Source organism: Chroicocephalus ridibundus, chromosome 1 (genome assembly GCF_963924245.1).
Source record: "Chroicocephalus ridibundus chromosome 1, bChrRid1.1, whole genome shotgun sequence".
Lineage (NCBI taxonomy): Eukaryota > Metazoa > Chordata > Aves > Charadriiformes > Laridae > Chroicocephalus > Chroicocephalus ridibundus.
The window spans coordinates 69861090-69874808 of NC_086284.1; the positions used below are offsets into that span (position 1 = coordinate 69861090).

The 13719-nt window shown below is 47.9% G+C and overlaps 1 protein-coding gene across 2 annotated transcripts in view; it reads right to left on the bottom strand.

Moving 5' to 3' along the window:
• Positions 1-10796, bottom strand: part of LIMS1 (LIM zinc finger domain containing 1) — a 77005-nt gene extending 66209 nt beyond the window's left edge. Inside the window, exon 1 of one of the 2 annotated variants that reach the window (XM_063338634.1) lies at positions 10615-10796. In XM_063338634.1, the coding sequence (XP_063194704.1) occupies positions 10615-10667 (53 nt within the window). In that variant the 5' untranslated portion in view covers positions 10668-10796. Of the gene's footprint in view, positions 1-7779; positions 7898-10614 lie in introns of those variants that run through there. The other variant, XM_063338653.1, reaches the window with a different exon arrangement.
• Between the last annotated feature and the right edge of the window lie 2923 nt (positions 10797-13719).

The following is a 13719-nucleotide window of genomic DNA, read 5'->3' on the forward strand; positions in this document are numbered from 1 at the left end:
AGAGTTATGGAATAATTTATGGCAGAATCACTTAAAAAAAAAATCTACATATTCTCCTGCCACTCTTTTACTTGTTTGGTTGGTTTAAATGCTTCACATGCGGTGACATAGGTATCTCTCAAGAAAGAGAATACAGTAGCAGAGATGCAGTTTAATAGTCGCATGAGCCATGGACAACAAGGGTGAACCCAGGCCCTGTTACTGGAGATGCATGACATGCCAGCTCCATGCACTTGAGCTCTTGACTCCAAGGAAATGAAAATTTAAACTTGTAACTTGACCCAAGTGAACTCAGGAATTTAACTCAAGTGCTCTGTGTGATTGGGACTATATTGTCTTCAGACTAAATAAATTAATACAATTATTCTTACTTAGATACATTTCACTGTTTATGAATTTCCGAAAAACAAGCATGTCCTTTCTATAAATGTTTAATGTTCACTTTAAGATAAGAATATTTGAGACAAGTATTGTGAGCTCTTTGTCCTCGCTGATTTCTGTTAATATCATACCGAAAAAAGCAAATGAAACAAAGTTTTCAGTAAATGCAGTTGTTAACATCCTTGCAACATTTCCACTCAAGCACTAATGAAAATTCACACTCCAATCTGAAATATTAGATGTTGATGTCACAGACACTTTTGGGGGGCTTTTTGAACTTTATATGAACATGAACTTCAGATGAACTTCAGACCTTTCGGTAGAATGCAGATCAATGTATCTTTAGGGTGATGAACTAAGAATTTCCTTCTATTTCAGGTAGACCCTGCCTCACTTTTGCATCCCCAAGACCAGCTACAAGAACATTATTATTTAAACCAAGAACACAGAGTGGATAACTTAGTTTTCCCAAGTTTGATGGAAAACCTTTCGATCTGGAACTAAGGCCCTGCTCATTGTGCACACACTTCCATGAAAATGAATTAACCATTGTTAGAAAATATGGATTCAGCAGTTTTTCATTACATTCTCCCCACAGTGTGGCAGGGAGAACTGGTAAATATCTGTAATGCAAACCAAACAGGAGAATTAGTCAACATAGGAGAGAAAAACCCTCTGCTTAACATTGGTATCACCAACATCCTCCATGCCTACATGGGTGGGACACCAGAAGACAGCTCTCGTTGGCGTGGTTCCTCCTCCGACAGTGTGGAGCCCTTCTCCCCACAGAGACCTCCTAACGCCATGTTGCCACCACCCAACTCGTCCAAGTGATGGCTGTGATGGCCGCGGTGGCTCTGCTGGGCACGCAGTGACTTATAACCCAGCATCTTCCCCATCACTTCCCTTCTGCAGACTCCAGCGCTTATTTTTGTACATGCATGGAAGTAACATTGCTGCACATTTTAAACTCTGTGCTTATAGACTTAACAGAAAATCCATTATGTAAATCAAGCCACTACACAGCTACACGTTATCAAAATCCATCAGGTAAAAAGGACTAAACAAATTTTACCTCAGATGACACAAAACACTCATGTTGTACTTCTGCCTACCTTGTGAATCTGTCCATGCTGAAACTGCTCTGAAAAGACATCAATACCATGCAATAGCATTAAAGTCCCCTTAATCCCTCTTTTAAATACAGGTTCACAAAGCTATTTATAAATGAATAAATAGCCCAAGGTGAGCAGAAAGCTTTCTCATGAAATCTGAGCAATAATGCAATATTATAGTGCCTGGATCCTCTGCCATTTTATCATGTTCTGGTAATTTTCCCAAGGGTAATGTCAAGGATCCTCTTAACTGTACTGTTTACCCATCTCAGCATGCTAAACATCAAAAATAATAATTTTCACATTTGTGACTCAGATTCAGTTCCACACAAGAAATCCAAATTATTTCCCCCTTGCAGTGTATCAGCTAAGGAATCGCAAGCACAAAGAGTTTCACCTGCATCAAAATGATGCAGGGTCGTTAATACATGACACTTAAAATAGCACTTAATTTTCTCTGTACTTCTCGAAACGAAGCCCTGGTTGAGCAATAGGTTTAATGCAGGCTGGGAAGGGATGGATTTGGAGAGCAGCATCTGCTGGGTGAGGTTTGCCTCGGACGTGAGCTGGCACCGAGGACCATCCTGCCTTCCCTTAAGAAGAATGCTGGGATCTGTAGTGACCCAGCCAGAGCCTGGCACATCGAACACCCCCCACAGCTGACAACCCGCGGACCCTCTCCAGGTCCCACTAGAGATGTCAGGGCGATCATTCCCATCCTGCATGCGACAATAAGGAAAATGCGGCTTTCAGTCTTAGACAAAGTTTGGAAACTCTGACCTTTGGGCTTATGCTGTACGTAGCCACCAGCAATTATTTTATCCCTCCTCCCTCGCTTCATCTGACTGCAAAGCTATGGCAAAACTCATCCCCCCACCTCCCTGTCCACACTCTGAAGCTAAACTCAGCTGGGCAACACCAGACGGCTTTATGCCACCGCCTGAAGACATCCAGCTCCCAGCACGGCATTGAGAGGGGTTGAACGATGCCATTTCATGGGGGACATCACATAAGTGGGATGCCTGGGGAGAAGGGCAGCCTTTTCTCTTGGAAAAAAGAGAAATTGTAACTGCTGGAGATTTCAACAGAGGGGGATTCATCCCAGGGCTGCAAGCCCATCAGATTCCCCCAAAGACTGTCTTGGCTCTACGGGTTTCTTTTATATATTTTTTTTTTTAAATTTGAACCTGAAAGAGCTCTTCAGTGTTTGAATAAGCAGGAAATCAGCCAAAAGAATAAGGCCCACCAGCCTTTAGATTATTTCAAACAATTAACAATAAGGTGCTATTCTTTGATATAATTATAGAAAACACACTTCTTTGATGTATAATGGAAAAACAAGCACACTGAAAGGGCAAAAGGAGGCAGAATTTCTTCCGGGAGATAAGTACTTTTCTAAACAACACTACCCTGAGTACCATATTTATACAACTATTTCAACAAGCAAGACTTTTGAAAGTCCACTATGATCCACTGATGAGAAAAGATCAAAGAAACTAACAGGAAGGCCAGGATGCAATCAAAATATTTGATCAGTGAGAGGTTTCTTATCTGAGCCATAAACTCAAGGGCATTTCTGTGGAAGCTGCAGGAGGAGAAGCTGCCGTGAACGCCCAGAGATGGGTGGAGCCTGTTGGGAATCTTCTCCTCATGCCCCTGCCACCATCCCACCATCTGTCTCTGCATGGGACACCACCGGCGCCTACTGTCCCTGGTCTCCCATCATTTTTGGTGTACTACCTTAAACAACCAAGGGTGGAAATTTAATTTGTTCTCCTAAATCCCACCACCTCCCCCGCTCAAGTTAAATATTTGGCCTTTAGTTAAACTAAATGGATTTTTTTTTTCCTTTTAAAACGGAATCTCACGATCCCCATGTGACCCGGGTGGGAGGACAGAGAGAGGCAGCGAGACCCCGCCGTGCACGCAGAGCACTGCCAGAGCCCACCGAGTGTCAGCTCACTGAACGGCAGAGAGGAGTATAATAAGCTTTTAATTACTTCCTTTTTTTTTTTTTTTCCCCAAAGACCAACAAAAGAGCTACTGGGATTTTCCAATTTTCCTCCTCACACTTTTTTTTTCCTTTTAAAATCTACTTGGCAAACATTGAAGAGCTACATATTTGGATGCAACTCACATGAAACAACTACTTTGATAGTTTAATTTTTGAAAGAAATAGCAAATTCTCACTTTCTTTGAAGGCTTTACTTTTACTTGTTTGTTTATTCCCTAGGTTATCAGATCATTTCCCTTGACTTTTCTGACAGCAATATACATATCCTTGTAATCAGAGAAGTATGGGAAACTGGAAACATCCCACTGTGTACAAACATTTAAAGCTCAGATACCCTAATACAAAACAAGTACCTCTCCGAAACAAACATCTCCAGATGTTATAACATATTTTTATATATAGACAGAGATATATATAAGATGTGACTCAGGCACGGAAAGCCAAAAGAATGTTCTCATTTCCTGAGGCTGACTAACAAAAAGGAAAAAAATGTGAATGAAGGAACAAAGATTTCGGAAGTCAGCTTTTTCTTAAGAGCACCAGCTTTAAAATGATCCGCTTTGATTCCTTTCTCATATTATCAGAATATTGCCTCTCTCTTGCAACTGCATATACTTTCAAAAGGAAAAAAACTTCGTTTTCTGGGATGTTTAAAAGTATTATAGAAACGTTGCACTTGAGAAGCTCCTGCCCTTTTCCTTTCAGCCCCCATGAAGCTCACCCACAGCTCCCATCAAGCCCCTTTTCCCACAGCAGCTTGCCTTGTCTCCCGGTACAGGGCTTGCGAAGAAAAAGCAAGCAGCCACGTGTGCCATGGATGCCCACAGTTGGGTCTCCATGTGGTGGGATTCAGCCCGTGAGACCTCACAGGCACAGCTCTTGCTCCATTTTTTTTCTCAACGGAACAAGCGGGCATGAAAAGCATCCAGTTCCTCTAGGACCTCAAAGCAGTGGCTGAAGCAAGCCCCTGGGAACCTTCAGATCACAAAGTCATGTCATGCCAACAAACGTTAGGTAGATTTAAACAGGCATTGATGTGTCACTGTTCCTTCTCCATGCCCTTTCCGACTATAACCTGCGTGTCACGGGGACAGCACATGGGGTCTCCTTCCTCCAAGCACTCTGAAAGCGAATTTTTGCAAACTAGTCCTATGACAACACCACTGCTGGGGTGGTGTCGCTTCAGGCAGGGCTGTAGGAGGAGACAACAAGCAGCAGAAAGAACATACTCAAGTGTGCTTGCAACAGCAGCAAGCAAAAATACGCAGGTGATCCTCCTTCAACAACCTGCAGCAAGCGATCCCTCTTCCAGTGCAACAGAGCATGGACATGCCCCTTCCCAACACTGCACCCGGGATGGCTGCAGGCTGTCCCCAGCCCCAATCCAGACCACAAACCAACACCGCTCCCTCCTTCTTTAGATCAAAACACCTCCTCACAGAATCCCACCTTTAATGCCGCTATACATCCTAGGCACAAATCTATATATCTACCAATCTCTCTTACCGTGGGTTTTCAGCTGGCTCAAGTCCCTGGTGCTGGCACGAGAGATGTTGGAGAACGGGTGCATGCGGGTCACCCCGGTCAGCTGCAGCGCAACCACATGCTTAATTAAAATGTCTCTGTAATTGCCACCTGTGGGAAGAGCAGCTGCCTTGGCATGGCCCAGAGACACCCTGTCCTGCTTTGTGACACTGGGCAGAGCTGTGTCTGGGAGAGGACTGCTGCCGAGTGAATCTCAGCCTACTTACCAGCAGACCCTGGCAAAAATAAATGACTTAATCCAGCACAAATGTTGATCTCTCTGCCACAAAACCCAAATCTGTCCTGCTGCCAACGCAGTTCAGAAGCGCACAGTGTTCAAACTGAAAAACGTGCCTATTTGCAAGCGTTTCCTCATGACGGAGGATCCACCAAAACCGGAGGGTTTTGCAAGCGGAGGCTGCTGTGCTGATTCAGCCCTGAATCTGCAAGGGCCGCCTTCCCCCAGCAGCGCCGGCTGGCAGCCCGTGCCGCCCTGCCTGCCAAGCTGTATTTTTCATCCCCAAATCAGAGGTGGGGAGCGCGCCAGGAGACACCGAGGGAGGACTCGGGGATGCTGTGGCTCCAGAAGGCAAGAGGCTGACAGCCGGTCCCTTGTCCCTGCCGGGCAGCACCCAGCCCCAGCAGGGACGGCCAAGCCCCCACAGAGTCCTTGCAAAGTTTTGAGGCTCTCTTTCCCACTCCCAGGGCGGATTTGAAACTATTTTCTCTGCATGGTTTTCTCTCCCCACATCAATCCCACAGCTGTTGCATGTCAGCGTGGGGTCTGGATGGGAGCCACGCTGCCATGTTGTTGCCTCCCAAATATTTGCTGGCGTTACTGCATGGCTTTGCTGTGGTCTTTCCCAGTGCCCCCAACTACACTAAAACAATATATTAATACAGAAAACCCTTATAATTCTCAGCGCAGCAGCTTCCCCATGCTGCTCAGAGGCCACCCAGGAAACATTCATAAAATCATTACATTGCCTTAGTTTCTCAGATTATCCACACTGACTCCCCATCCATGATGTGAGCAATAAACCCCAAGGTTTTAACTGTATTGTTCCCACCAGTTTAGGTTTAACTCAATTAAAAGCTCATCCACCAGTGTGTTCTCAGTTCTTCAAACTATTTAATGCAAGCAGTGATTGAAACAACCCTAAATGCACCAAGTGACGTAGGACTTGCCTTCTTATCAAATTCTGTAGAAGTGGAAGGTGGGGGTTTTTAATGAGTTAAAAAGCAATGGAAAAAAGGATGATTAAAGCTGGAATTCAAGGAGTTCTTATATAAAATATAAGGAAAAGCAATTAACATGAAAAATATAGAGCATAAAATCTCATCCTGGGTGCTGGCCTTGTGACACTATTTTTCATGCACCCTAGGACACTCCAGACCATGCCATTTTCACAGAGGAATGTGGTTTCATACTGCAGGCAAGAGGTCCACTTGGCCTGTAAAAAGTTTATCGCTGGGCACACCATCAGCTTCTGCCCTCTGGACCTCACCCGTGGTCTCCAGGTGCTGAGACAAAATCATCAAACTGTTTCACGTAAAGGGTCATCAAGGTACACAAAAACAGCCAAGGAAATTACAATATTTTTGTTCCCTCTATCTGCTTAAAAAACATAAGCAGACATTTTCAATAAAGACTTAGACACTTCAGGAAGGGGAACGCTGACGTAATTGCAAAGGAGTGTCCTAATATGAAGAAGAGTATTAACCCCAGGGCACAGTCCCCTGCTATGTTTTCTCTAATTGTCAAATTGAATTAGGACCTTCTCATCCCTTTTCCACCCTTTCTGCCTCAACACCAGCCTCTCTGCACAAGCGGTAACAGAGATATGCACTGTAACACATCTCTAAAAGAACAAGCACAGCAGAGCACATAGGCGGCTGCTGGATTCATGCTATGGACAGCTTATACAAGGGAAGGCTTTGGCTATAAAAACGTGACTGTCAGTTTAATTTTTCCTTGTCATCAGCACCTGATTGCCATCATGGAAAGACCTGACGTGAGTAACTTCCCCACAATCTATCAAGCAGCTTTTAGCACAGCTAATAGTTAAAGAGTCTCTATACTGAAAATTAATAAGAGACTGCATTATGCTATGGAATGAAAAACCTTTAAACCGGGCTTTGGAGGAGAACAAAACACAGATGAATCAGGATGTCTAACCTAACACACTTAGCATGAAGCCACAATTGCCAGCGCTGAAAAGCCTGCCTTAAGTGCTTCAATAATAAATATTTCATTGCAACTTGAAAAATAATTTGTTAACTACGCAAACCATCCTCCGTATATTGTGGGCCATTAACAGTTCCCCTGCAGTAACTGTATGGAGCCAGTGCTAAGAAAAAGACCCCTGCATAACAACTGAGATCAAACTGCAGCATCATTTACCCAAATTTTGGAGCTTCATAGTCTCCAGCGGAACAAGAGCTGTAATCCCAGCGAGTCTATGCTAGTTTTTCAAGTAGCTATGCTTTGAATAAAGAGGAAGAGGAGCTTGCTTTGTTCAATATTTTACTGCATGCTGGCCTGTATTTATTGTTACAAAGAACTACTTAGTTTGTGCTAGGAAACTACAAAAGCTTAAGATAATAATGGTTCTGAACTGCAAGCTAATGTTTTTCACAAGAAACTCATTCCAATGATAACACACCAAGATGAGTTCAGCACAACCATCTGGAAAAGCTGCCCACAATCCCCTCTACCCCCCCTTAAAAAAAGCCCCAACTCACGCAGTCTCAGCTCAAAAGTTGAATCCCAAATGGCTACCCATCATTGTCCCAGCTACAGGATGACCCACGCATCCCTCCACGCCCAAAGCCCTCTCCTCTGGGGCACAGTCTGATCTCTCAGCCTGATGCCGAGCACGATGGCCGTGCCTCGGGAAACAGGCGCTCAGGTTACCAGTGCCAGCCTGCAAGTCCCTTTCATTGCGAAACAAAAGCCGTGGCAGCAACTGGAGTGCAAAAAGCCTCCATAAAGTGGAGAAGGAAAAAAAGAACCAAACCACCGAAGTTAAAAAGAAGGGTATTTCAGAGGACAATAATGAACCCCGTGCGCATACCTGCTGACCAGATGTCTGCTCCTCTTCTGTGTACCAAATCTGGAGAGAGACCTCAAATGATTCTTTCCTTTTTTGTTTTCTTCCCCAAAACTTAGATTATTTTAACTCCCTAAATCAGAGCAAAAAGTTGAGATTCAAAGTCCCTTAGGAGTTTTAGCCTGCAGAAGCTTTGGAGGTCACCTTATATTTTGTTAAAAAGTGGGTTTGAATGAAACATTTGCATTTTTAGTGTGTTTTTTTTCCCCACAGAATCAGAACAAGAAAAATGCACCAATTTTTAACCTCCTCCCTTTGCATTTACCAAATCAAAATGTATCTTACACAAACCCTGCCCTTTTGTTTTATTTTGACCGCAACAGACTGGAATCATGTAAAGAAACGCCCTCTCGGCCAGAAGTCCTGCAACCGTCTCCCCCCAAGGAGGTGACCCCACAGCCTCTCCCCACCATGCCAGGTGGGAACAGCCCTGCCCATCCCAGCCAGCAGCTCCCTCCACTCCCTCGAGCCACGGCCCCTGCAAGAATCAACCCCACAGCACCTTCACCTCCTTAACCACAGCACAGCCCCTTGTCCCCCATACCACGATTCACCCAACCAAACGGAGAGCAGAGAGGGACAGTGGGGACCAAGGGGCCCCACGTCCAGCCCTTGCTGGGACAGCAGTCCATATTCAGAGCCCATCAGCAGCAGGCTGACTCTCAACCGTGGGAGGATTTGCTCAGTCAGGAGGCAGCAGGGCTCATCCCCGCTGCTGGGGAAGGATGCTCGAGTCACCAGGATGGGCGCTCTGCCGCTTCCCTGCATGTGCCAGCCACCCGTGGGATGCACCATGTGTGTTTTGCGATGAAGAGGGTCCCCCCAGTCAGCTCTGACTGAGGTGGGCTCCCACCAGAGCGCTCTGCTACTTCGTCTCGGCAAGTTTCCACAAGTGTAGGCTCTAGCCTGACTTTGTCCCAAAATTTCTCGCCGCACCAGGGGTGTAGCCTAGTTCGTACATATCCTGGGAAGCGTGTAGCAGCAGGGCAGCTGGCTTGCTCCCTGACAACTTCAGCAGAACAGATGCCAAATATGTAATTGCTCTATTTACCCAGCGAGGCAGGCTCCACTGTAACTGAAGCACCTGTGCGGGGCAGATCCTCGCAGTTGCAAGAGACTGACACTCGCAGCATGAATACTGACAACTAGGACACTTCGGGGAAGGCAGAAAGAAACCTGGCCTGGAAGCACCCATCACCTGCTAAAAAAGCAAGCGGCTTTGGGAGCAACTGAAGAAAAAACAGTTACCTTAATACACATGGACACCTGAATCGTGTTACCTTCTCTTTTTCAGTACATGCCTGCACAGCTAAAGCTGGTCAAGGATGGCCAGATCCTGCTGCTTCCCCTCCCTTGCCCATGGGGACATTGGGATGCTGACCCCGGGAGCAGCACTGGCTCCATAGCCCACCCCACTGCACGCCGGCACAGGGTGCCACCGCAGTAGCCCCGACTCGGCTCGACTTTGCTGCTACCACCACAGCTTTTCTCCAAAGGCGTGGTGTAGAGCTGCAGGAATTCACGGCAGAAACCGGGCACGAAAAAGATAAGGAGGTCTTTAGCAAGGCTAAAGTCTGTGGGCGCCCCGCAGTCCAAGCCACTCTTTTCCGTTCCCTCGGCCGGAGGTTTCAACATATTAATACAACACTTGCCAAGTGCTTTAATTTGGGGCATTTCTTCCCAAGAAACGACTACAATGGGTAAGGCTTTGAAAGGCTGGGTGATGAGAAGAACAGCCTTCGCTCTCCGTAACCCATCCCCATTAACCTTGCCCTAAGATACGACTACTCACTAATTGTGGGGTATGCATAAAACCAGGCACATCTCACCGCATAAATACCCCAGGGTTATTTAGCACCACGCTTTTAAAACCATTAACCTCCCTCGGGAAAGGGACGCCTTTTGATACAAAGGGCGTTAATCCGTCCTCGAGGGCCGTTCAAAACGCGTTAGACTGGAGTTTTTGGTGTGTTATTCCCAGTTTGCTGTAACGAGGACGCGCAGGCCACCCCACCGCTCCCCGTGGGACCGTCACCCCCAAGGCGGGGGGGAGCACAAGGCAGAAGGGATTTCTGCCCCCCGGGAAGGGGAAAGCTGCCCCCCGCCAAGCGAAAACTTCCCGACGCGAGACGGGGGGGGGGGGGGCACACACCTGCACGGCCGCGAACCCCCGGCCTCACCGAGGGAGGGGGAACCCCATCCCCTACACCGGCCCGCCCCAGGGATCGTCCAAGCCCGGGCGCGCCGCCGCCTCCCTCAGCCCCGCACGGCCCCGCCGTGGGGAGCAAGGTGAGGGTGTGTGTGTGGGGGGGCCGCCTTCCACGGGGGACCTGAGGGGGCCTTCACACAAGCGGGCAGCAGCCGTTGACAGCGGCCCGGCCACGCCGAGACAAAGCGCCGCCCTCAGCAGCCGCCCGCCGCGGGAGGCGGGACGGGACAGGGCAGGCGAACCCCGCGCCTCTCCTACCTGTTACAGCTCATCCCCGCCGCCGCGGCCGCCGCCGCCGTCACCCCCAGCATCCCGCCGCCGCCGCCGGCCCCCGCTGCCGCCGGGAGGAGCCAGGCCGGGCGACGGTAATGGCGCTGAGCTGCCGCTCCGCCCGCGCCCCCCTCCGCCGCCGCCGCTGGGGGGCGCCCTCCCCGCGCGCTGCTGCTGCTGCCGCCGCCGCCGCGAGCCGCAGGCAGGCCCCGCCCAGGGCAGTCGCCCCCCCCACTCCATACACCTCCCCGTTTCCCGCGCTTGGCCGGCCCTCTGTGAGCCCTCCTCGCCACCACCCCACCCCCGCGGTAAAAGGCGGCGAGTCCCCGCCGCTGCCCGCGGGGAAGCGAGGTCAGGGAGAATCCCTGGAATCGGGGTTTATCTGCGCCTTTTATGGGGAAACTCACACGGGCAGACCTGGGCGGGGGGGGCGCAGGGAAGAGACGCCGCGGAGTTACGTGGAGTAGGGGCTGGAGAGCATCGTTTGCTGGTTTTGGTTTGGTTTTTTTTTTTCCCCGAACAGAAAATTGCTGTCAAAACCATTGCAAGTATTTGTAGTATTTCTTACGTGGGGTTGTGTAATACAGTATCACTTCTATCAAGAGAGCCGTCGCCTCACCTTAAGGCGCCACACATGTTTAGGTGAGTATTTACCAGAGCAAGGTTCCGTTGTTAACCTACATATTTAAAAGTTTTAACAGAACTAATAAGGAACAGTGTCGGGAAGAGGCCAGCACCTCGCTCAGGTTCAGCTGCCTCTTTTTAGAAAATAAATACAAATAATTAACCTTCAGCCGGAGCCAGAGCTGTCAAACCTGAAGGCAGAGGCCCTGGTTTACTTGGAGAGGCGCAAGCTCGTTCGGAATCCTACAAGTTTCATTATGGGTGAATGAAAAGAGCATTATGGAAAATGCTGGATTATTAGGCAATCCGTACCGCCACCCATTGCCATTCTCAATATCAGAACAAGGAAGTGGCATGGTGAAATGAAAAATGCAAATATTTGACTGCCGGGATTAAGGAGGTCTCGATGTGGCTCCAAGAAGACAATACGTTCAGGGAATACATTAAACCAGTGAAAATCGGGTTAGGCAGGTACAAGTGAATACACATCAGAAAGTAATTCCAACTATGTGCACATGGAGTACATCTACTTCAGTATCCATTAAGACCAGGAAAAAGAATGTAAGCTTTCAGGAATATAATTCACAAAAGGTATTTGATCAATATGCCCCAAGCATGGTTCTGGACAGAACCACAACTGTAAAAACACAGGGACAGCAGACTGTTGGCTATTTCTTTATTTGTTTCCTGTTTAGCACTGTTTGGTTTTGCTTGCCAAGTCTAAGAATCCAAACGTAGCAAAATTTTAGCATCACAGGGAATACATTTCTGTACAAAGAGGGAAATAAAGGATATGGCTGGAAAAGGGAAGGGATAAGATGCCAGAAGAGGGGGAGATGATTCATCCTCTCTACCCAGCAACTGGTGAGGCCACACCTGGAGTGCTGGATCCAGTTCTGGGCTCCCCGGTACAAGAGAGACATGGACATACTGGAGAGAGCTCAACAAATGGCCACCAAGATGTCTACGGCATTGGAACGTCTCTGCTATAAGGAGAGTCTGAGAGAGTTGGGACTCTTCAGCCTGGAGAAGAGAAGGCTCGGGTGGATTTTATCAATTAATATAAATACCTGAAAAGGGAGGGTACAAAGAGGATGTAGTCAGGCTCTTTTCAGTGGTGCCCAGTGACCGGACCAGAGGCAATGAGCACAACCTGACACACAGGAGGTTCCCTCTGAACGTCAAGAAACACCGTTTTAACTGTGAGTGACCGAGCAATGGGTTGCCCAGAGAGGTTGTGGAGTCTCCAGCCTTGGAGATACTCAAAAGCCTCCTGGACATGGTCCTGGGGCAACTGGCTCAAGGTGGCCCTGCTTGAGCAGGGAGGTTGGACAAGGTGACCTCCAGAGGTGCCTGCCAACCTCAACCAGTCTGTGATTCTGTTAAAAAAATGAAATAAAATGAAACAGACACGCCTGCCACCCACCCCAACCCCCCAAAAAAAACCCCAAAACACCCACTCATGTTAATGACTCTGTCAGCAGAGCTTCCTTGTATCATCTGAGTTCTCGTTTTGTGACAGCTGAAGGTAATAGTACCCTTTTGTTTCTTTTTAATCAACTTTGGGCTGTCTGCCATTACTTGTAGGCAGCTTCATAAATGCCTTCAATTAACCTCAGTCCGTCTGCAAGGATTTCGGGGTCTCTTCCCCCGTTGCCCGTCCCTCCTGGGGAGCCGTACCGGGCATTTGCCCCTGGCTGCTGAGCCTGGCGGAGGAGCTGCACCTCTGACCGGCACAGCCTGGGGCAGGGGGAGGTGGCTGGGCAGACCTGCCACTACCAGGGCAGCAAACTCCAAAACAGTAAACTCTGGAAATAATTAACAGGCAGGGCCTGCCAGCAAGCGCAGCCGTTACGCTCCTTCCTTTAGAGGACTTGTTAATAGATTTAATGGCAAGCGAAGTGCACTGTGTGCAGTTCTCCAGCGCTTTTAAAGGCGACATCCCTAGAGCCTGGCGAGCAATATAATTTCAAAGTCGCAAAAGGCGTTCGGAGAGAGCGGCAAGAGCCTCCCCCAGACGTGTACGTATGCCAAATGCTAAGTACTAGCAGCTTTCGGAAAAGAAAAGCCCGGAATTGGGTTTCATGGGTTGCCTCCCCTAGGCTCTGTGCGCTTTACAGCAAGTTTGCGCCTTGGCTTTGGGGTCCGATTTAAGTTTTTGTTGCATCTAGCTGTACAACAGAAATAACAGTTCTTAATTGTTACTAATTCTCCATTACGTAGTATTAGGGCATGCTGGCAGTCTAATTAACTTGTAAAATCCAGTCCAGAATACTTAGGCAAACAATTTAGTAGGATTCACAAACACACACTGCAAACTCAAAAGGAGAAAAAAATGTCCCTCCTTACAGTCCAGGATAATAAAAGGTTATGACCATTTTCTTCCAATGCAGTTTTTAAAAAATATGGTAATCTGCCTACTTATTTCTGCTTGCAAACCCATCACAAAGTTAAACGTTCTACTGCTAA